The sequence below is a fragment of the Pygocentrus nattereri genome, chromosome 30 (genome assembly GCF_015220715.1).
Source record: "Pygocentrus nattereri isolate fPygNat1 chromosome 30, fPygNat1.pri, whole genome shotgun sequence".
NCBI classification, from domain to species: Eukaryota; Metazoa; Chordata; class Actinopteri; order Characiformes; family Serrasalmidae; genus Pygocentrus; species Pygocentrus nattereri.
This window is the reverse complement of record NC_051240.1, coordinates 2074216-2098034: the sequence shown is the minus strand read 5'-3', so window position 1 is coordinate 2098034 and position 23819 is coordinate 2074216. Positions and strand designations below refer to the sequence as shown.

Here is a 23819-nt window from a genome sequence, read left to right as displayed (position 1 = left end):
TCTTCCCTCGCTTCTGTCTTCTTGTTCTTGAGGAGAAGAATGGGGATCTACACCATGTGTCCTGCTTTGCTCACCTGTACACTGATCATGTTGGCAGTGTTGATTGACCGTCAGTCCCAGGCCTGCCCAGGAGAAGATGTTCCTCGAGAAGTGGTGCTGCTATGGTTGAAGCAACGTATTCTGGAGGAGCTCGGGCTAGAAGAGCCCCCTTTGCTCACACTGCAGAGGCCGCTTGGCGCAAGGGTGGACAGGGCAGCCCAACACGGAGCGTCAAGAGTGAGCAGGGCGACCAGAGTCGAGCGAAGGCATCATCAGGAGACCTCACAAGTTATCCTGTTCCCCAGCTCCGGTTAGTTGGTTCAGCTGGGTTTCTGCTGGTTAGAGGTTCTCATCTCGTGTCCTAGAGGGCAGCAGTCCAGCGCTGTTTGGTGTTTTTCATGATTGCATACACTAGAATCATCTCATATATTACTAAAATCACCAAACTATGCTCTGCTGAAGCCTGACTGAAGATTTAATGGGATAATCAGTTATTAATCTCAGTGTTTTATAATACTGAGCATTACAATAACTGCATTGTTACATTCAGAAAGTAAAATGAACCTAAAAATCACACAGCTCCCCACTTTAAAATCAAGTTTGTGAGACTGTGTTATTGGGATATGCTAAATTGTTTGCTTATTGAGGCAGGCCGTCTTGCTCGGGGGGATTGTTTTAGAACTTTACTCAGACAAGAAGTGAATTCTCAGCCTTATATCTGACGTTTTTTAATGTGGGGGCACTAAGCGGCACGCTATGGGGGCTCCTCCTCATCTGAGAAATATCCTTTTGTAAGGGAGAATAGAAAATGAATTGTACGGATAATCAATTTTGCACTTTTTATACACATATTGTATAACTGTAACAATTACCTGCTCTGGGCTCCTGGTGGCACCTTAAGTAACTGCTTGTGCCATTCATAGCAAGAAATGAAACAAAATACATTAAATACAACACGAAGGCAGTTTTATAATGGTACAGAAGGAGCCTAACACATGCCAAGATGACACAGATGAAAGTTTCAGTAAAATCTACTTGGAGGGAGGCTTGCTGTACTGTCAGATACTGCACTGGCAAATCTGAACGTTGTATTCTTCCATAGTCTTTTCTGTCATGGCCTCAGTACTCAGAAGACTACATTACCCACAATTCCTGACCAGAAATTTTCTTGATGACGATTGATGACGTTTCATACATTCCTCTACCATAATTCTGTTTTTTGTCTCTCTGTTCTGACTGTTTTGGGTCAAAGAGGAATTCCACTGACTTTTCAATTTTTCTGCATTATTTGCATTGTTAAGATGTAAACGACGTCACTCAGAGTGGTTTGATATGAAACTCTCCATTATAGAGAATGAGAATCTTTCTCAGTGATGGTGATAGGAATCAGATATCCAGAGTTTAATGCTTCTAAAGGCACCTCACAGAAAGTTATTACATGAAACGGTTATGAATATTCTGTGTGATGTCTGAGATATTGTCTTCTGAGTGTTTAAGCTCTCACACTAGCATTTCAGTGACTCAATTCAAGTCAGGATTTTGACTTGGCCTTCAAGTCAAACCTTCATTTTGTTTCTTTTGATCTGTTCATAGCTGGTCTCCCCTTTAGGCTGTTGCTATGGTGTTTTTCATGGTGGAATGCGTTGTTAGCTTTATACCCAATGTAACGGGACCCATGTCTTCCAAAAAGTTAAACCTTTGACTTGGCAGTCTACAGAACATTATTCCCAAATTCTTGGGGGTCATCTAGATGATTTTTGGGAAATGCAAGAAAAGGCTTTGTTTATTCTTTGATCAGCAGCAGTTTGCACACTACTCTCCCATGGATGCCAATTTTGCTCAGTGTCTTTCTTATAGTGTAATCATGTACATTGACCTTAACAGAGGCAAGTGAGGCCTGTAGTTATATATTATATATGTATGTATATATATATATATATGTATATATATATATATATGTAGTTATATATTATAAGTGAGGCCTGTAGTTATATATTATATATGTATGTATATATATGTATATATATATATATATGTAGTTATATATTATAAGTGAGGCCTGTAGTTATTTATAAGTTCAACCCAGAGCCTCAGCAATGGCTTTGTAACTCTTTCGCATCTGTATTTGAATCTCTTTAGAATGTGGCATTATGTGCTGCTTTAAAAGACCTAGCCTGCTTCACATTAGCAGACAGGTTTTATCTAACTGATGTCTAGATTCTACAGGTTTGGCAGTAATCCTACCTGGGTGTGGCTAGCGAAACTGAACCCAATAGTCAATTGAATTTGGTGAACTGATTGATTTAGTAGCTAAGAGGGCACTTCATTTTTCACATAGGGCTGAGCAGCATTTTCCTTCAATAATTGAAACGATCCTTTAAAAACAGTGTTTTGTGTTTACTTGGGTTATCTTTGACTAATATTAAAAGTAGTTTGAGGATCTAATCACTCAAGTGTGACCAATATGCAAAAACGGAGCTGGGGAGTGGCAAATACTTTTACACCACACTGTACGTGCAGGACATTATAAGGCAAAGCTAACTTTTTTTTCCAGATTCACCACTATTTCACTATTATGAACAATACGCATAAAACTCAGAAGCTGCAATAAAACTCAATATTTACATTGTAGATATTGTGACTCCTGGTTTCCATCACTACCATTATAAAGAAAATCTGTCTGTAAGTATCTTTACAATGTATTATTTCACATCAAACCACTCTGAATGAGTTTATTTACATCTCAATGATTTTATTATTCAGACATTTTGAAAAATTGGTAGAATTGGTAGCCCTTTCTTCTTCTTCTTCTTCTTCTTCTTCTTTCGGCTGCTCCCTTTAGGGGTCGCCACAGCGGATCATCTGCCTCCATCTTGCCCTCTCCACTGCCTCCTCTACTTTCACACCAACCATCTCCATGTCCACCTTCACTACATCCATAAACCTTCTCTGAGGTCTACCTCTTCTCCTTCTACCTGGCAGCTCCATCTCCAACATTCTTTGCCCAATATATCCACTATTCCTCCTCAACACATGTCCAAACCATCTCAACCTGGCCTCTCTGGCTTTCTCTCCAAACTGCTCCACCTTCACTGTCCCTCTGATCTGCTCATTTCTAATCTTGTCCATCCTTGTCACTCCCAACGAAAATCTCAGCATCTTCATCTCCACCACCTCCAGCTCAGCCTCCTGTCTTTTAGACAGAGCCACAGTCTCCAAACCAGACATCATAGCAGGACGCATTGCTGTCTTGTAGACCTTCCCTTTCACTCTTGCTGTTATCCTTCTGTCACACATCAGCCCTGACACCCGTCTCCACCCACTCCATCCTGCCTGCACCCTCTTCTTCACCTCTTTTCTACACTGTCCATTGCTCTGGATGGTTGACCCAAGATATTTGAAGTCATCCACCTTTATGACCTCTACTGCTTGCATCTTCACCTTTCCACCTGCCTCCCTCTCATTCACACACATGTATTCCGTCTTGTCTCTACTGACCTTCATTCCTCTCCTCTTCAGTGCAAACCTCCACCTCTCCAGATTCTCTTCCACCTGCTCTCTACTCTCACCACAGATTACAATGTCATCTGCAAACATCATGGTCCATGGAGCCTCCTGCCTGACCTCATCTGTCAACCTGTCCATCACCATTGCAAACAAGAAGGGGCTCAAAGCTGATCCCTGATGTAACCCCACCTTCACCTTGAAACCATTTGTCACTCCAACTGCACACCTCACCACTGTCTCACTATCCTCATACATGTCCTGCACCACCCTAACATACTTTTCAGCTACACCTGACTTCCTCATACAGTACCACAGTTCCTCTCTTGGCACCCTATCATATCTTCTCTAGATCCACAAAGACACAATGCAGCTCCTTCTGACCTTCTCTGTACTTCTCTACCAACACTCTCAACGCAAAAATTGCATCTGTGGTGCTCTTTCTGGGCATGAAACCAAACTGCTGCTCACTGATCTGGACCTCTCGCCTTAGCCTTGCTTCAACAACTCTTTCCCATACCTTCATGGTGTGGCTCATCAACTTTATACCTCTGTAGCTACTGCAGCTCTGCACATCACCCTTGTTCTTAAAAATGGGGACCAGTCCACTGCTTCTCCACTCATCAGGCATCCTCTCACTCTCCAGGATTTTGTTAAACAACCTGGTTAAAAAGTCCACTGCCTTCTCTCTTAAACATCTCCATACCTCCACAGGTATGTCATCTGGACCAACTGCCTTTCCATTCTTCATCCTTTTTAAAGCTGCCCTCACTTCCACCTTACCTTCACCTAATTCTCTGCACTTCCTGATCCACTATCTAGAATTGGTAGCCCTTTAAGAGCATTTTTTTGGCCAACACAATACATTGTTTGAATTGTGTTGAATGTTACTTGATTCCACACAAAAGCTAATTAATATAAAGCCTGTAGACTCACCACACATCAGGCATCAATAAGCTATGCTACCCTTAGTAAGTACATATACATATAATTAGGTCTCGTATGAAATATCCTGACTTAGAAACACTGATAACTAACACTGTATAGAAGTATTGGGATGCAGTTCTTACACATTGTATTCAAGTGTTTCATTCACCCCTATTGCCACAGGTGTATAAACTCAAGCACCTGGCCATGCAGTCTGCCTTTACAAACATTTGTGAAAGAATGAGTCATTCTAAAGAGTGTGGAAACATTTCTTCCCTCCTAGATATTCCATGAGCAGCTGTGAGTGATATTTTTAAAAAGTGGAAGCGTTTAGGAACCACAGCAACTGAGCCACGAGGCGACAGACCACATAAAGTTACAGAGTGGCTCGCCGAGTGCTGAAGCGCACAATGCATAAAAGTCACCAATGCTGTACTGCCTAAGTAACTGCAGAGTTCCAAACCTCCTCTGGTATTAACATCAGCACAAAAACTGCCCCAGGAGCTTCATGGCATGGGTTTCCATGGCAAAGCAGCTGCATGCAAGCCTTACATCACTAAGCCCAAGTTCATAATGGCATGGTTGTGTAAGATTGGTGTGGAAGAACTTGGAGCCCTGACCTCATCCCCATCAAACACCTTTGGAATGAACTAGAACAGAGATTGTGAGCCAGGCCTTCTCGTTTAACATCAGTGCTTGACCTCACAAATGCTCTTCTGTATGAATGGGCAAAAATTCCCACAAACTACAAAATCTTGTAGAACTCTCGGACAGTCATGTGTCATGTGTCTCGGACAGTGTGTGTGTGCTCACTAGTGTGTATGTGGTGTTTCACTTCATGGATGGGTTAAATGTGGAGGTGAAATTTCCCTGTTGTGGGACTAATAAGGGTCACTTAATCTTAAAGGAAAGCTTCCCAGAAGAGTGCAAGCTGTTATAGCTGCAAATGGGGGCCAACTCCATAGTAATGCCTGTGGTTTTAGAATGGGATGTCATAAAAGCTCCTGCAGGTATAATGCGTAGGTGTCCCAAAACTTTTGTCAGTATAGTGTATGTCTCATAGTGGTTATGACATAATAGCTCCTAATAGTGTGATAATAAATGATTATAATGAACCACAATGACTTCAAAAGATGTATTTTACCTACATGTTCAGCTAAATCAAGACAATAATTAAACCCACAATGTTCAAACAAAATGACAACATAAAAATTTAACATACGTTTATTTTCTTTCTCCTTATAAATGATTATGTATGAAAAAAGCATTCTAACTTGATGGTCTGCTAATCATCTGCTTGGTGGGACTGATTTCCCATGAAGATCATTCCTACAAGTCATATGCAAACATTTGGGCACGCCTAAGGTAACACCTCCTCTACAGAGAACACAATACTGCACATTGTAATGCACACTTAACATAGTTGAAGACAAATCTTACGTTTGCATCATAGTTACGTTTGATTAACGCTGGTTACCTCTCGTCGTTTTACCTGATGTTCCAGTTTTGCTAAATTCTCCCTCCCTAAAATGTTAAACTGCTGTAAATAGCTATTTGCATCAACAACAACAACATTATTGTCGTTGTTGCTGTTTTTTTTTTTACTTTTAATTGATTTTATTCCATTTTTATTCAAAAGCAACCGTGAAAATCGAACATTACAAAAGAAGACATGGTGCTCCCAATCCTTCAGTACGTATAAGATGGTAAAGAGTTTCTGGCTATCAGAGACGACATAAGTGATGTAACAGGGTGCTGTTAGATGATTCATAAATACCTGTGTCATGTCAGGACAGAGCTGGTGTGTAGGCTAAGTGGAACCTTGTAAGTGGTTAGGCAAGCGCTGACATCTTTTATGCTTTGATTTTATCTTCGTAGACTCTACCTGTCTGCGTACGTCAAATCTGTCCACCTCAGAGGCCTCCAGCCACTTCACCTACTACTTCCAGCCGTCTCTGGACAACCAGGAGTCTGTCATCACCTCTGCTCACTTCTGGTTCTACGCTGGTGAGGCCATTGCAGATGCAACCCCCGCCCCCCTCTACATCCTCACGTCGCACCAGGAGCTGCTACAGGTGGCCAAGAAGCCGGCTAAGAGCAGTCCTGATGGGTGGACCACCTATCGACTTGACCGCCATCTCCACACTGCTATGGAAGTTGGGCCATTCATGCTGCAGGTCTGATTTAATGATGAACAGGTGTTCATCAACAGGAGGCTGAGACTTCCGTTTTGTTAGCCAGCTTCTTCTGTTTTTCATTTTCAGCAGTTACCTTCTGGTGTTTGACGCATTTTGGAAGAGTGGATTCATCAAACGTGATGAATCCACTAAATTATGTTGACAGTTTTTTCAGTTAAGTCTTCATGATTAGATCACATCTCTCACTTCCTTCCTGTGTGCTGTTTAGCCACAACAGCTGAAAAAACCGTCCTTCTCTCTCGTCTTTATTCGATTTGGCTCTGATCTGTGCCGTGGTGGTCAGACCCACATGGTAGTCAGCTCTGCAAATACTTAATGAGTCCATGGGCTCAAGCTCAGCCAAAACAAAGGAACAGAGATTAAAACAGGAAGATTCATTCAACTATACTGAATCATCTTAGACTGACTAACCCTGCCGTAATGGTGGATCACTCTTTGTTTCTCCTGTTTCCCATTAGGTCCGATGTCCAGTCTGCAGCTGTTACAGCTCGGAGGAGGAGGACAAGACTCCCTTCCTGCACCTCCATACCAGGCCACATGCACCTGATCGAGCCCGCAGGGCCTCGAGCATCCCCTGGTCACCAAACGCCATCGAGAAGCTCCAGAGGCCTTCATCTGAAGGCATCAACACCGACTGCAAGAGGGAGCAGATTGAGATATCCTTCCAAGAGTTAGGCTGGGACAACTGGATCGTGCACCCAAAGGTGTTCAACTTCCACTACTGTCATGGTAACTGCTCCAGCCTGGAGCGCACCACCACTTTGCTGGGGATAAACCAGTGCTGTGCGCCAGTGCCCGAGAGCATGAAGTCACTCCGTTTCACCACCACTTCTGACGGAGGCTTCTCCTTCAAATACGAAACCCTGCCCAACATCATTCCTGAGGACTGCAACTGCATTTGATCCTGTCATATCCGTCAGCTTGTATTTTGATGCTATTTGATTTTTTCATTTGATATATTCATTTTCAATTAGTAAAGAATGCCTACATGAAGATGTGAAGATGCTTTGGGTTTAGACCATCATTAAAAGAGAGGAAAATATGTTGTCCTTTTCATGGCTAGAGAACAGTGTTCTACCTCTCAAGGTCAGTAAAAATGGATTTCCCTCCATTGGCTAGTCAGTATTCTTGGGAGTACTAACTAATTGACTGAGTGATTACTTTTTTAACGCAGTAGGTATAGCAGTTATTAAAAAAAACTGTCTATTTACTTTAAAGCAAAGCTAAATCCCTGGGTGAGTTCAACTTGTAAAAGATGATGATGCAAGATGTTGAGTAGGTTCACTGGTGGTTTGGATAGTAAATAAAATGGCTATATTTTGTCGATCATAATTCCTTGTTCGTATCACCACTACAGGTAAGAAATCAGAACCTGTATTTTTCTCCATATGAGCTTTATTGCATCAAACCACTCTGAAAGACACACGAGTTTTAGAGTAATTGGATTCTATGTGATTTCACTAAATTTCAATAAACTAAGACGATTCATTGTGGTTATACTATTTACATATTGAGCAAATATATTGAATGATCTTATTATTCTAACAATAATGACAACAGCAAGTATTAATGACCATTAAACTGTCAGATGGCGTAAACAATGCAATTAACAAATTTGTGTTTTTACATCCAAGTAAACATTGTGTGTGTAATGATATGGTGGGGGGGGGGGGGGTGGTTTTGGGGGGCTTGCTGGCTTGTTCATCCAAGTAACTTTGTCATTTAGGCAAAAAAAAAATTAAAAATTAAAAATACTCAACTGGTTTTCAATACGCAATTTTATTTTTCAACGCAAGTAAACAAGAACAATAACTACAAAATGTATCAATGCACAGGAATCTGTGTAATTGGCACAGAAATGATTATGAGTTTGTACCATGTCACCAATAAAGCAAAAACAAACAAACAAAAAAAAAAACAAAAATAAAAAAATGAAGGATTGCACATCTTCCAGTTAAAAACTAATTTCTACAATGGCATAGAACGAACGACAAAGATGCCACAACGACACAGCCGAACCTTTCCGATGCAGTACTCTTACTGAATCCAGTTTAATGATGAAGAGTTCTGAAGAGCAGATCCATCCAAAGAAAAGCAGAAGTGAAGACACAGTTTGAAAAATGTTAGTGTGCTCATTCCAAGACAACATTAGAAGGTTATGGACAAACGCTAAGGCACGACGTGTTAAACAATCACAGCTGATTTGCAACAATTCGATCAAAACAGCACAAATGCATTCATTTCTATTCTTGTTTAGTTTCAATCATTTAAGTTATAAAATTAACACATTCAAAGTACACTTCTCCCACTTGCACTACAGCGAAACCCATACTAGGTATAGACTTTATTACTAACGGAATAAAATGTAACAACTGGTTTAATGTATTCAGATGAATGTAAAATAGACCTTTTAGTCAAAAGTTAGACAGCATGAAAGATTTTAATTTACATTATTCAAGCATTTTCCAGGTTTTTTTTTTTTTTAGTTCTGTCCAAATCTGGTCAAATGTACATTTATGGCAGTAACATTATTCAGATGTGCACTGTTATTAGTGTCATTGTTAAGACATACAAAGACAGCGTGACAGGGAGCCTACTGTGCAGTCAATGTCGGAAAATCATAAGGCACTGATCTGACCCAGCATCAAACCTGGGAAGATGTGAAGTACCACAAAGAAGAGGAAGGAACAGTTTGCCTCTCATACACGTATGCACACATTACAAAACCTTACACAAACACTACAAACCACAGACCACAGACCTTGTTTGCTAAGTATTTACACTAATGGAGCTTTCATACATTGGAATGACTCGAAGTGGAAGACTTGGTCAATTTTGGCTTGTGGTAATGTGCTGAGAAACAAGTCTCATTTTGACAGAACAGGGCATCTAGGTCTGTATCGTAACTTGGAAACCAACATTAAAAGGACATTTCACTACTTCTCTGTCATGGCAAAGAATGTGGCAACAGCATATTTATGACATGGTAAATTTTAAATGTACAGTCCTAATTGCAATATCAAGAGCCAGGTGAGTCACGACTCATCACACCTACGTTACAATGGGAGGAAGAAGGGGGCAGTAAAGAGCAGGTTTTCCGGCGCACTTGCCCTCTTCTAGGTTACCCTCAGCGTGCTAAATGGCTAGTAAAGCAAACTTTGCCATGCAAAGCATAGTGTACATGCATTTCTGAGAAAAACTGCTTTGTCTGTAAGTTTAACTGTGATGTATTACTGTGGTGAACCACCTTTCTTTTCTTGTTTTTAGCGGTGTAGCATTTAGCATGATAAGTAGCAAGCTAGCTGAGTAACGTGATGACGTCCTACAAGCACTCTAGCATATTCGGGGTGTAAGAGATGGAGAAGTTTGTAACTCCATGCTCAGCAAATCAAATGTCCTGGTTTTGATTACTAAGCATTTTCTAGCATTTTAGTTTAGTATAGTATTTGGCTTGTAAACAACTTTATGTGCCATGTTTCAGGGTTGAGGGGAGAAAAAAAAAAAAAAAAACCCAGGTTCACTTAATCCCCGCCTAGCTGAGGGCTTCATCTAACACAGCACATTTGAGCGTGGTGGAATGGCCCTAAAGATGACAGTGTCCACGGGAGAGGTCAAGTGGACAGGGGCATGTAACGAGTAAGAGTTTGAAACTCAAGCACCTTCTCTTTGCTTGACTGATGCATGGTCTTTGGATCATTTCGCTAAAGCACAGAGCATATTAGCCAGTAATCCCCTGCGCAGAGCAGATGAGCCACAAACCTGACAGTGTGAAGTAGCGGAGTCTCCCTTTAACACCGAAAGGCACATTTTTCTGCTAAACATACAAACACATGCGCATTCACAACCCACACACACGCATCTTCAGTATCCCTCGTGTCAGTGACTGCCCTCCGATATGTGCATCCTGTCCCATAGAAGGCCAGATTGATGGATGGAGAGGCAAGTCAACAGCAACGTACTTGCTTCAAGAATGGACCCCTTTGGAAGCAAAGTGGGAATAGAACAAACGTGAGATGAGAGTGGAAAAAAAAAAGAAAGAAAAGGACAATGGTCTTTGTTTTTATCTGTAGAAAAGATCAAATTAGGTTACTGAAAAAAGTCATAACACCATACACATATTTCTTGTATTGGTCTTTTTTCTTTATAATTTGAGGTTTTATGCACCAAAACAGCCAATATTCATTTTCACATGGCCAGGCTCGCAGTTTTTTTGTCCCTTAGAAATAAACAGGCTTTTTGGGTCCTGTAGCTTTAAGACTGACATGAGCATGTAGTTTACACAGTGTTAAGGGTATAAGTAGCTTCCATTAATTGGTAGCTACATTAGCCTCAAGGGTCCAGGGCAAAACTAAAGACGTTTGGTTTCCAAAACAAGTCTTGGCTAACTGAATACATCTGGAGTAAGGAGAAATTGTTCATGGCTGCAACATCGCAGTTAAGGATTTTAGAATGGTTTGTTTTTTCAGCTTTGTTACATGGACTGTATGAACATTACACACACACACACACACACACACACACACACACACCATTAACAATGTTTATATAGCACAGAGACTTCTATTATTTCAAAAAAGCTTTTTCCATGAAATGGCCTCTTTCTCATGACCCAGTAGGTACTCTAGGTCTGAGCATAGCTCCTACGCACCTTTCTCCGCAGCACTGACATTCTTCTCCTGGGCCAGGTTGAGCCGGTTCTGCTCCGCCGCTGTGCTGTTAGACTCGGGGCTGCTGCTGCGCGATGCACCACCTTCTTCATTGTGGTAGGCCTGGTCCAGGTGCTGCTGCGCTATCTTCAGGTGCCTCCGCAAACGGTCCAGATCCCGACTGGCTACCTCATCGCCCAGTGACTCACGTCCCGAGTCACCCAAGTCACGGAACTCTCCCTTCAGCCTGCTTGCGGTGTCCTTCTTCAGGGCAGTGTGGTAGCCCGGAGGGGCACTGGCCAGCCGATGGCACAGGGCAGTGGTGCGGGGAGGACCAGCCAAGGAGCGCCTCTGGGCGGCTTGCTCGCGGCATGTGTCCCTCAGGCCACCGACGCCAAGATGCAGAATCTCCAGCACGGTCAGCAGCAGGCAGAGCATGCTGACCACGTACATGATGATTAAGAAGATGGTCTTCTCTGTGGGCCGTGAGACAAAGCAGTCCACGGTGTGTGGGCAGGGGCTGCGGGTGCAGACGTACGAGGGAGCTACCTCAAAGCCATATAAAATGTACTGTCCGAAGAGGAATGACACTTCAAAGGCAACACGTGACACCAGCTGCAACACATACACTTTCATCAGGCCGTCTCTCTGGATGCGTCGCCGCCCGTCATGCTTCACAGGGGTGCTGCAGGACTCAGCCGTTGCCTTGTAGCGTAAGTGATATGAAAACAAATTTATAATCATTATCCACTTTTTGGACCACAAAATACAACCGGCATATTCAACTTTGGTTCTGGAGAGCTGGTGTCCGGCACAGTTCACAAACACAGCTGCTTTAACTCATCATTAACCGCCAGGCTTGAGAAGGGCAGGTGTGCCCAATCCTTGTGACCTACAACCCTGCAGAGTTTAGCACCGACCCTAACCTATAACACACCTGATCAGTAATGGTAAGGAAGGCCTTCAGGGGCATCTGAATATTAGGGCCAGGTGTGCTTGATATGAACTTTGATAGGGTGCTAAATCTCCAAGAATATACTGGAACTTACCAAACTGTGACACTGGCCCTCCACAACTGCAGTTGGATACCCCTACAGTATACAAACAAACATCGAACACATTTATAAACTCCTCAAAGTTAATCATTTATTTTAGCTTCCTACTTTTTACACAACGAAACAAGTGAGTCAGTTTGAAACTGAAAGGTTTAATTACAAAAGCGTTATTTTACATATACAAGAAACATCAATGCTATACTATGATTAATATCACATCTGTTAAATAAAAATGTGTTTTCTGTCATTTTAATAGATCAAATAGATAAACAGCATTTTGGAATTAAACTAATTAAATAAAATAATTTCTCTTAACTGTTGCACAAAATCTAGCAGCTCCTTCCAATTACTGCACTGATAGAAAATTACTGATAATTTTCTAATAATTTTCTTTCTACTGATAAATCCAATTACTGATAGAAAATATCTAATTGCGATTTTTCTGACCAGTTCTGTAACTGCATTTTAAATTGTTATTTTCTATAAAATAGGGCCATGCATACCAGCATATCTAGGTTTTCTGGTTTTAGACTGGAATGATGGAGGCATTTTACCAGAATGCCAGCAAATGTGTTGTCATGTACATAAAATAAAGCGGTTTAGTTGCTTCTATTTGGTCTAATTACTCTACAGGTTCACAAGCTCTGTGTTACTAGATTCAATTTCTCCACTTAAACCTTTCTAAGGCAATGCGGTTGATAATGTCAGCTGTAATAAAAGTTACAGCTATTACGAAGGGAAAACTGCAGTCTTTCAAATTGCAATTTCAATATAAAAATGATTGATCTTTTAGCGCTACCTGTATATACTGTATATCTTGGCTGAAGCCCAGAAACTACAAAGACAAACCAATTTGGGCTATTTGTGTTTCACCATTTCAATTTTATTATCGATATTCACATCCCATCCCTACCTTCTTGTCCTTCTCAGGTGGCTCGATCTCCTCTGTAATCATGGGCACCTCCTCACCCATTTCATCTGCCTCTTCGTAGTCACGGTTGGCACCGCGGTGCACCAAGGGAGTCCTTCTGCGCTTCCGGGGCAGGTAGTCATCATCATTCATGCGAGCGATCTTGTGCATGGCAAAGCCTAGATACATGATGGAGGGTGTGGTGATCATGATGATTTGGAAGACCCAGAATCGAACGTGGGAGAGTGGTGCGAAGGCATCGTAGCACACGTTCTCACACCCAGGCTGCGCAGTGTTACATACGAATTTACTCTGCTCATCGTGGTAGATGGTTTCGCCACCCACCACCGTCAGAACAATCCGGAAGATGATTAGGAGCGTGAGCCAGATCTTCCCCACAAAGGTGGAATGGTCAGAGATCTCGTCTAACAAGCGTGTTAGAAAGCTCCAACTCATGCTGCCACTGTTACCAGGGACCAGTCAGCACTGAGAAAAAGTGAAAAGTAAAACATGAGAGCATAAGAAAAAAAAAATATAAATAAACAGTGAGACATGCCACAAATAAAGCATTATAGTCCACCAAGCACAATGCCAAGCGTCGGATGGAGGGGCAGTGGAAATGTATTCTGTGGAGTGATGAACCATGCTTATCTGTCAGTCTGATGGATGATCTGGGTTTGGCGAATGCCAGGAGAACATTACCTGCCTGGCTGCGCTGTAAAGTTTGGTGGAGGAGGGATAATAATGCTATGGGGATGTTTTTCGGGGGTTGGCCTAGGCCACTTAGTTCCCGTGAAGGGAAATCTTAATGCTTCAGCAGACCAAAACATTTCGGGCAATTCTGTTTCCAACTTTGTGGGAACAATTTGGGCATGGCCCTTTTCTGTTCTAGCATGTCTGATCCTCAGTGCACAAAGCAAGGGCCATAAAGGCAGGACAGGGTGAGTTTGGTGAGGAAGAACTTGACTGGCCCACACAGAGCCCTGGTTTGGAAGAATGAAAGCTGTTATGGCTGTAAATGGGGGGAACCAACTACATATTAATACCTATGGATTTAGAATGGAATATCACAAAAGCTCCTGTAGGTGTAATGTGTAGGTGTCCCAATGCATGTGCGATTTCACGGCGCCACATTTTTACAACTGTGTACAAGGTGCTAGGAACCAATCACATACCAATTGAAAGAGGAGGTCATAGAGTTTCTGACTGTCATTATGGCAGTGAACCTCTAACAGCTCAGAGCATTTGGCGTTGGTACCAACAGTTGATGACGTTTTCTCGGAACATCACCAGATCTCATGCCGTGTGATGTTTTCTGTGGGGGTACGTTAAGGATTTCACTCCCAACAACAATGGATGATCTCCAAAAGTGCATTGAAAGAGCTGCGAGTACATTGACACCCAACATGCTCAATCGGGTAGGGAATGAATATGACTATGGCATCAGTGTCGTCTGTAAAGCTGGAGCAAATTACATAAACTTTACACTCACTTAAACCATTTACAATTTACTGCATTGTTCTGTGATGGTTTACAAGTGAAATAAATCATTTTGAAATTGAATTAATATTTTTCAATCACCCTGGGTGTGTATATAATAAGTTGATAAAACTACATACCTTATTGTGCTGTGTTTTTTTTTTTGTTGTTGTTGTTGTTTGAACACAGATCAAAGCAGATTCATTTGCAGCTACGTAATGTCCTACTTTTTGGGATTAGGTTTGTATTCTCTCAGCAAAAAGCCAAGTCAAGCAAGAACATTTGCCGTATACTCTTGAATCTCTCTCACAATGGATATCCAAGAAGATACTGAATATCAAAACATTCAAATGAGAGCTATAAAACAATTTACAGGACTATGTATATGGGCCATATAGACAGTCGCTTAGGGCTCCCAAGCCACCCTATGAACACCCAGAATTTATGCTTTTTATTTCATTTCCACATACAGTCTAATATCATTTTTATTAATGTAATATATAAAGAATATAATAATAATAATAATAATAATAATAATATTATAATTTCTGTATAGTCTTATCGATCTATTGTCTACACTCGCTAAAGAAAACAATTTCTTCCATTAAACTCTGACTTCCTTAAGAAAAATCAATATTACAATCACTTTCAAGGCAAGTAGCGAAGGTTCCTTGTGCAGACTAAGCAGCCAAAATGCCTTTTTTAATTCCTTGAGTAGCTGGAGGTGACACCTTGTTCAAAAATGTTTTTTTAAAAAACCAGTAACATCCAGCTAATAATTCAAATGTGCAAATAGTCCTTGAATAATAATGACTCATCTGGCCATTAGATGGCATTGCAGCAACAAATAAATAAATAAATCAATCAACAGGACTCATGCCTTACATTTCACTGGCCAGGTGCTTATTACTGCTCACACCTCTCTAAAGCTATCCACAGTGACAAGAGCAGCATTTTCCCATTACAGCTTTTATGGATTTTGCACCATGTACAAAAAAAATACAGTGCATTCACACACACACACACACACACACACATATAACCTCCATAGAAAAGCACCACCAATAGAATGAGATGCAAGCATCAGCATCTGCATTCTCCAGAATGACGAGATGAAGTGATGTCTATGATCCAAAACTAATCATCTAACATCATGATCTGATGACACTGCTGTGAGGAATGAATTGCATTCAGCCACAAGAGCTGTAATCTTTCAAAAACTAGTGTGAAGCCTTCCCAGAGGCTTACTGGGGGAGGAGGAGGACTCCCTACTGATACCTTAGATTTCGGTGAAAACATTAGATGAGCAGATGTCTACAAACTTTTGGACACATAGGGCTGGTTTCCCCACTGACTACTGAGTTTAGTCCAAGATGACTGAACTCTATGACACCCCTAGGTCTAGCCTTATACCCAACCCTAAACCAAAATATGCATGTCTCAGCAACATTCAGCATTCAGCATTCAGTTTTCAGCCGACGTCAAACAAGCCAGCACCTTGACAAGCATGCTGGAGCATTTCTGGGGTAGTAAGGGTGAACGTCTGTGACTGTTGTTATGCAGTCCTGCAATCGGTCTGAAACACGTCAGAAAGCCACCCATTCAGAGCCTACAAAAACGCCTCCAACCACAGGAGGTTCAAGACTACACAATAAATCGTGTGTTATAATAAGAGTAAAGGCAATGCCCCTGGTATTCTGCTTTAGTATAAACACGGGCTACACTTCCATAAAATCATATCTACTCAATTCACTGCAACTGTATGACTTCTTATAGTTCTGACAGTGGTTTTGCTGTAATGCTCAACCTTTCTCGAAGGTTGGCCTCGTAACAGGCAAGGATACTGCAATCGCAGCAAAACTGTGATCGAACATTCCCTGCGTAGGATGTGGTAAGGTTTTGTGGAGAACGCTGCTTTCCAAGATATTTAAACAACAAATCGCAACAAATCATAACCCCAAAACGTCATTTTGGGCCATTTCTTTTGGACCAATCATCATGAAATGTACGCAGAGCCTGCAAAAACTAGCTGTGGACAAACTAAGTTCAGGAGCCAAATTCAGGAGTTTTTATTTTAATATGGAAGATAATATCATCGAATAGAATATTAAAAAAAAAAAAAAGAAGAGCATCACCCAAATATGGATGCAAACACATCTCTTGTAAGAAGAGTGATAAACAAAAACAAATAAAAAGGAAAAACAAAAATACATTCCAGGGCCAAGATTTACTACTGCAAACTGCTAATTTTTCCAAGACCTCCAGGAAACTGGGAACAGATAGCTCGCATTCAGGTATACTGGAGAAAAAGGACGCCGCTACTCTTAACAGCCCCCTTCCAACCCCACCCCCGAGGTCAACATCGCTTACTTTGCAAGCAAACAGCAGCTTCAAAGACAGGGCCGGCAAGTCATGGCAGGCCGTTAACACAGAGCAGAGATGGAGAGGACGGAGGAGACTCAAGAAAGAGGTGAAGCTCACTAAAGGCGTTAACACACCAGGAGGCTAAATATTTCACAGCCTAGTGAGAGAAGTGAGGATATTCGTTCTAAAGACCCTAAACTGTTGTGTAAACAGATAACCCAGGGTTACCGCTGCAGCCGCATAGGCTCACCATGAATGACCCCCCGACCCACTAACCATAACAGTGGCTATGGGAGGCAAATGACTCAAGAACCCAGTGTCTCAGTGCACAAAGCACACGATCAGACATGAACATAGAAAAAACCTGAGACCAAAACCTGCCACATCAGGTTCGTGTTTCATTCAGACAGTCCAGGCTTTAGCAGATTCAAAAGAAAGTATCGGTCACGGTCAGACGGTCATTCTTCAGATCAGTTACGATCTGGGACTTGGGCATTACCAAACATTGGATTTACTGAAACCCAAGCCCTCTTGCCACATCATGGAAAACAGGTGAAAGACTAATGAATCTGGTAAAACTACATTATTAATCACTACAAGTTCTGCAGAGTCAGAAAGAAACGGGCTCCCACAGACAACTGGGACAATGCAGGTAGTCAAATACTGGAAACTTCATCTTCAGTGCTGGGCGTGACACTTGCTATCAGTTGCAGATCTCTAGGGACTGCTTCTTGGAAAACTTGAAAAAAAAAGTTCCTGGCCATATTATGGATCTGGAATTTTGAACCGTCCTGGATCATGAAACAACTGGCCTATTTCCCTGGTTATTTGAGTTATAGGGGGTCATTTCATTTCATTTCTCAGCAGAAGCTGCTGTTGCTGTATTGGTCACTGTATATATTCACTTGCGCTTATCGAGGCCTGTGAAACGCAGGGAAACACACCAAAAGACAAAGACTGGACTGGACAGTGTGGACAAAACAACATGCTCCTTCCATGTTCCCCAAAATGTGTTTTCCTCAGGAAAATATGAAATATGAAAAAAAAGCAATATTACTTCACAACGCCTTACGTAGTATCCAGAACCTGTGATGAGTGATGGAGCACACCAGAGATTTTGGCAAGGAAGCGGTCAACCTAAATGTAAAAGCGACCTGAGCTGAACAGGATTGATTTATATGAATGAATTCTGTAGATGAACGAGTGTGACGCCAAAGGCGTTAGTCTACCTGAACAAGCGCGGGGCGGCTGAGCTGCTCAGCGATAAAAGTCCTCAGAAAAAAATCTAAACCTGAGAAACGTAGAAAAAAATAATTAATAATTTGAGTTATTCGCGTGTTTTAATCTCAATCTCACAGAAAAACGTCTCTCGTAAAGCGCCCTAATCGCTGGAAGGTTCATGCATTTAAAGCCCAATCCAATCAGAAAACACCTAACTAACTACCTCAGCCAGCCGCTTGACGTCACGACAATCTCCTCATACGAATTACAGCGAAATGAACTCTTTTTCTGAGACTTCACCCCGTGAAGTTCAGCAAGACGCGCCGCTGTGCCGTTAGAAGCTCCACACACGCCACCTCGGAGTGTGTAAGGCCCCTCAGCACCTCGACACGGGAACAATTCGCTTGTAAACCTCAGTGGCTCCGGTCTGAAGAGACTCTCACACACACACACACACACACACACACTCTCTGTGTTTGCGGTTTAAATCGCTCACCGCAGACAAAACCTACCTCAGAAAGCCTCTAACGCGTCCTGCTCTCTGCGGTTGGCCAAGGTGAGACTCTGGCGCTTTACACGGGATCCCGGCGTTATAACGTTCGCTCGATTCTCACCATCTGCCCCCTCTCTCTCTAATAACCCAGTCGGTGTGCTGAAGTTGAACCATGTGACCTCTCCATCCTCGTCGGTATTTGAGAGACAGAGAAGAAGGGGGCAACCTTCCCCAAATTCCCCCAGCCGTCCTCCTCCTCCTCCTCCTCCTCCTCCTCCTCCTCCTCCCCCCCTCACAGCTCGACGTAGCACAGCTCCGAGGCTAGCAGCTCTGCTCCTGCTTTAAACTCCAGGTCTAAGTTCTTTAACCCTGTGAATTACACCTGAAGTCTGTGTAAAGGAGGTTGCTGTGCACCTCCGGCCACAGGAACCCTAATGATCCCCCTGCTGCACTTCTGGAGCACTCATTTAGAACTTGGAGCCGGGTTTAATGCTGTTAAAGGGGAACTCCACCGATGTCACAGAATTTCTACACATTGAGCTCGTTTAGACGTAAAGCACTAAGAGGGGCTTGAGGTGAAATGGTGGGCTCGAAATAAACATAGGCTGCTGATTCAGAATGACTGTGGTGCTGAGAAGATCCAGGGGTTGCGGTGTCTACAAGGTAAACCTAGGAACTTCCTTCGCCATCCTGAAGAACCAGCGAGCGTTTTCCGGCTTTTATAGGTAATACTGATGATTGTGAAACAGTAGTAAGGTAAGTGTGAAAAAGTGCTGTCTCAGTACTACACTATATGGACAAAAGTATTGGGACATCTTCTTACACACATTACACACAAGGAGCTTTAATGGAGTTGGTCAACCATTTGCAGCTGGAACAGCTTCCACTCTTCTGCGAAGCATTCTGGAAGATTTTGGAGTGCGTCTGTGGGAATTTTCGCCCATTCATCCAAAGGAGCATTTGTGACATCAGACACTGATGTTGGACGAGATGCCTGGCTAGTAATCTCTTTGGAAGCTGGAAGCAAACAGCAAGTCAAGTTCTGACTCACTAAACCCGCCCAACCGAACCTTTATGGCCCTTGCTTTGTGCACTGGGGCTCAGTCATGGTGGAACAGAAAAGGGCCTTCCCCAAACTGTTCCCACAAAGTTGGAAGCACACAATCGTCCAAAATGTCTTGGTCTGCTGGAGCATTAAGATTTCCCTTTACTAGAGCTGAGGCCTAGCCCAACCCCTGAAAAACAGCCCCGTAGCATTATACCTCCTCTACTGAACTTTACAGTTGGCACAGTGCAGTCAGGCAGGTAATGTTCTCCTGGCATTCGGTAAACCCAGACTAGTCCATTAAACTGCTAGATGGAGAAGAGTGTACACAGAATACATTTCTAATGTTTCTCCAGATGTCCAGTGGTAGTGTGCTTTACGCCGCTCCATCTGACGCTTGGCATTGTGCATCTTGATCTCTAGGCTTGTGTGTAGCTGCTTGGCCATGGAAACCCATTTTGTGAAGCTCCTAACACGCAGCTGTTTTGCTGATGTTGCCGCCAGAAGAAATTTGGAAATTTGGAACTCTTTAGTGAGTATTTCAACAGAGGATAAGCAATGTGCACTAGCACTCGGCGGCCCTTTGCATGGTCAGCTACTTAGTGCCTGAGCTGTTGTTGCTCCTAGGTGCTTCCATTAGCACTTACATAGAGGACAGGGGTGTGATATCCCACAAACAGGGAGAGTCCACCTCCGCATTTAACCCATCTGTGAAGTGAAACACTACACACACACACACACACACACACACGTGGGCAGCCCTATGCACAGCAGTTGGGGGTTAGGTGTCTTGCTCAAGGACAACTCAGTCATGGACTGTCAGCACTGGGGATCGAACCAGCAACCACAGGGCCTGTTCCCTAATCCCTAAGGAGGTTAGGGAGCTGGCCCTGTGACCGGAAGGTTGCCGAAGGGGTGTCCCAATATAGTGTAGTGTCCATAGAATGTATTTTGCCTTAGAATTATTTAAAAATAAGGTTTCACTACACAACCTAAAGGCAAACAAGTGACATTATATGACCAATATTAATTTAAATCAATAAATATCAGTTTAACAATAAGGAGAATCACCAGGTAGTGTGTTCATAGTCATTTCATGTAATAACTTGTTTTTTAAAAGCACTGGGCACTTTGCATGTCTGGTTCCTGTCACCACCACTGTGAAGATATTCTGGCAGATTTTTCTAGAACGGAGCATTTCATTTCAAATCACTCAGACTTTGTTTACACGTGAATGATTTGATTAAGCAGCCATTTAGAGTTTCTCTTTAATGCAATTAATAATTCATTCCAAATGAACCATTCTCATCATTTTGGAACCTTCTAATGAACCTTATATTAGTGATAAAGCTGATCTCTTCTGCTGCCGTAGTGTAATTCACACAGCTGCTGCTGACCTGTGTAATATATGGCAGTATTTATGTAAAGGTATGAAAAGCCTGACATCATTGCTTAAAACCAAACTTATGTGATGTTAAGCTTCAGGCAAGTTGCTATAAGCTGTGAGTGGATAGGAAGCTTACACTGTGCTTACTGTTTACACCTATTTATGAAGACTCTTATGCAACCACCTCTGTATCACAGTTCACTTCAGTTGTAAACAGTCTGCTATTGTTAGAGAGGGGAAGCCCGGAAAGTGGCTTTAGTGCCAAAGGTAGAAATGTTTACCCTATTCTCCTGTGTTGGATTCCACCCACTTGAAAGTCATTCGTCTCAGATAAATAAAGCAAAACAGGAGCAGGCAGGTAGATATATGAGCAAGATGGCTATGAAAAAAAGGTCTAGTTTATGAGCTTACGCTGAACAAACGTGCGAGAAATGTATGCCTTCCGTCAGGTGAAATTATTCAAGCCTGCCAGTAATGCTAGATGGCTCTAAAGAACGTTGACTACTCTACTCAGAAGTCCATGCACTTCATCACATTTGCCTCAGAAAGCTCGGGCTTCCACCAGACCAGCGTACTGTGTTTCACAATTCCACGCAAGGTGTGAAAACACTGTCCCCAAGTCTGTAGACTGTTCTTTGGATGAGCGGCGCCCAAACAGACATGTGCCTTATTCGACGAATCAATAGGGATGTCTGGAGGAAAAACAGGGCCTGCTTACTGTCTCAGTCTGGACAATACTGAGGAACTGGTTGGCATCATTTAGGACATTATTGAATAAATTGTTTGTGTCATGAGCTTCAAAAGAGTCCCGAGAGCGCAATAAAACAGAAGGATTAATCTTAAGTTGCCGTAAGTTGTCATTGCTTTCTGAAGCCAAAAAGGTTCAAGCAGTGTGTCAAGCTTCTGTCTCAGGACTGTCACTATTGATTATATTAGTAATCATTTGGTCCGCTTTTTATTTCAATGATTATCAGTGCTGTGTTTTTAAAGGCCGAACCATTTCAGAATCCCACCTATTTTTCTGTACATAGTACAGCCTTTGGGATCTAAACGTTCATACATACTGGTTAGAGAATTAGATTCTATTTACAGTGGTGATGGTAGGAACCTGAGGTTGTGAAGTCTGCAGCCCAGTTTACTATCCACAGTGTCCAGGCAAAGTACGTGTTTCCTGTTGTTTAGTTTTAGATGTAATGACGGAAATGGTTAAAATAATGTTAAAAAAAGTCAAACTAAAAAAAAAAAAACACAATTGGGGACAACTTTATACACTCAAACACCTTTTAGCCTAAAATCTTATCTCATATTTACGCAATGTCATGATATAATGTAGTTGTTGGTATTCTGTGTAATAGCGTTCTGTAAGGGACCTTCAGACGTCTGGTTCCTATCACCACCACTGTGAACAATTCTCGGGCTTCTCTAGAATGGAGCATTTCACATCAAACCACCCTGAATGACCTTCTTCTTGTCTTAAGGATTTGATGATACAGAACTTTTGGGAAATCTTTGCCCTTGAACAATAACTGAACAAACCATGCACACCTTTCAAAGACGCCAAAATACTTTACTGGAAAAAGATGAACTAGAAATCTTTACAAATAAATGAATATTAAATAAATAAATGAATCATTAAAATACACTGTTGCAGGTGCATACATGTGTCTGTCAGGCTCTGCTTCGTACTGTAGAAGAGACCAGTGGAACCTTTAAAATGTGCTCCATCGTCATTGGCAGTTCATTGAGAAGGCACGTCTTATTCAATCATTTGAAATCAAATGATCAAGTCTTAATCGAGTAATAGTAGCTGCAGTAAAAGAAAACTGGGGGGTTTCAGCTGACTTGCTGGTTTCTTGTGAGGGCCAACAAGTGTAACAGCGCAAAGTAGACACACTACAAGATTATCAAGTTTCACCCCCCAGGAACGGAAACCAAACCAACCAGACCCCAAAAAATCGCTGATACTATATTAATCTCATAACAGCCTCATTAGAGCCAACATCCTGATTTATGGGCACTAAAAATGTCAAAGAAGTATGCATTGGCTGAACTGTCGAAGAGCGGAGAGTCTAGGCCTACTGTAAGTACCTGCTTTAGATCCACGTGGCTTCTGGAGGAAAAATGTAAACCTGAATGATCGGAGTAGTCCAGCACCTTATAGTATAGCTGAGGGCAATGTAATGTCATGCAGCCCAAAGTGAAGCTGTGTTTTTATATGTAATGCTGATAATGTTAATTCAGTCCAAAATCCAAAAAAGTTTTGTTGGCTTATAACACCTTACATGTACCTCTCAGCCATGCACTGGGAAAAATAAAAATAAAAAAGTTCATGATCATTCATTTGGTAGTTTTCTGTTAGGCTGTGTTCACACAGCAGGTAAAAGGGGCCCAAATCTGATTTTTTTCCTCATATGTGACACAGATGTGTGCCTGTGTGTCAGTGTGAACAGCAAAAACCGCACTGAATCTGACATTTTCAATTCCGATTTGAGGCGCTTTCACATGTGGTACAGAAATCCGATCCGTATCCCATCCGCGTCAATGCAGCCCA

At 42.2% G+C, this 23819-nt stretch overlaps 2 protein-coding genes across 3 annotated transcripts; one reads left to right on the top strand and one right to left on the bottom strand.

Moving 5' to 3' along the window:
- inha (inhibin subunit alpha) lies at positions 1-7570 on the top strand. The gene is made up of 3 exons (XM_017715795.1): positions 1-349; positions 6349-6647; positions 7127-7570. Exons 1-3 carry the CDS (start codon positions 40-42, stop codon positions 7568-7570), a joined length of 1053 nt encoding a protein of 350 aa, XP_017571284.1. The 5' UTR covers positions 1-39.
- Positions 7571-8428: 858 nt separating this feature from the next.
- On the bottom strand, positions 8429-19042 carry LOC108438159 (gap junction gamma-1 protein-like). 2 transcript variants are annotated; one of them, XM_017715776.2, is made up of 5 exons: positions 18856-19042; positions 13283-13765; positions 12364-12405; positions 11317-12019; positions 8429-10646 (listed from the first exon to the last, which is right to left on the bottom strand). In XM_017715776.2, exons 2-5 carry the CDS (start codon positions 13733-13735, stop codon positions 10633-10635), a joined length of 1212 nt encoding a protein of 403 aa, XP_017571265.1. In that variant the 5' UTR covers positions 13736-13765; positions 18856-19042; the 3' UTR covers positions 8429-10632. The 2 variants fall into 2 exon arrangements, with proteins under 2 accessions (XP_017571265.1, XP_017571267.1); XM_017715778.2 differs by lacking the exon at positions 12364-12405 and having other exon boundaries at positions 18856-19039.
- Between the last annotated feature and the right edge of the window lie 4777 nt (positions 19043-23819).

What these genes read in the sequence shown, in the direction of transcription:
- inha (XM_017715795.1), top strand. Translation starts at nt 40, where the DNA reads ATGGGGATCTACACCATGTGTCCTGCTTTGCTCACCTGTACACTGATC. An exon ending in TATCCTGTTCCCCAGCTCCG is followed by an intron (nt 350 to 6,348) that starts GTTAGTTGGTTC and finishes TTATCTTCGTAG; the next exon opens with ACTCTACCTGTCTGCGTACG. An exon ending in TTGGGCCATTCATGCTGCAG is followed by an intron (nt 6,648 to 7,126) that starts GTCTGATTTAAT and finishes GTTTCCCATTAG; the next exon opens with GTCCGATGTCCAGTCTGCAG.
- LOC108438159 (XM_017715776.2), bottom strand. Translation starts at nt 13,735, where the DNA reads ATGAGTTGGAGCTTTCTAACACGCTTGTTAGACGAGATCTCTGACCAT. An exon ending in CACCTGAGAAGGACAAGAAG is followed by an intron (nt 12,406 to 13,282) that starts GTAGGGATGGGA and finishes TGTATACTGTAG; the next exon opens with GGGTATCCAACTGCAGTTGT. An exon ending in AGGGCCAGTGTCACAGTTTG is followed by an intron (nt 12,020 to 12,363) that starts GTAAGTTCCAGT and finishes TTACGCTACAAG; the next exon opens with GCAACGGCTGAGTCCTGCAG.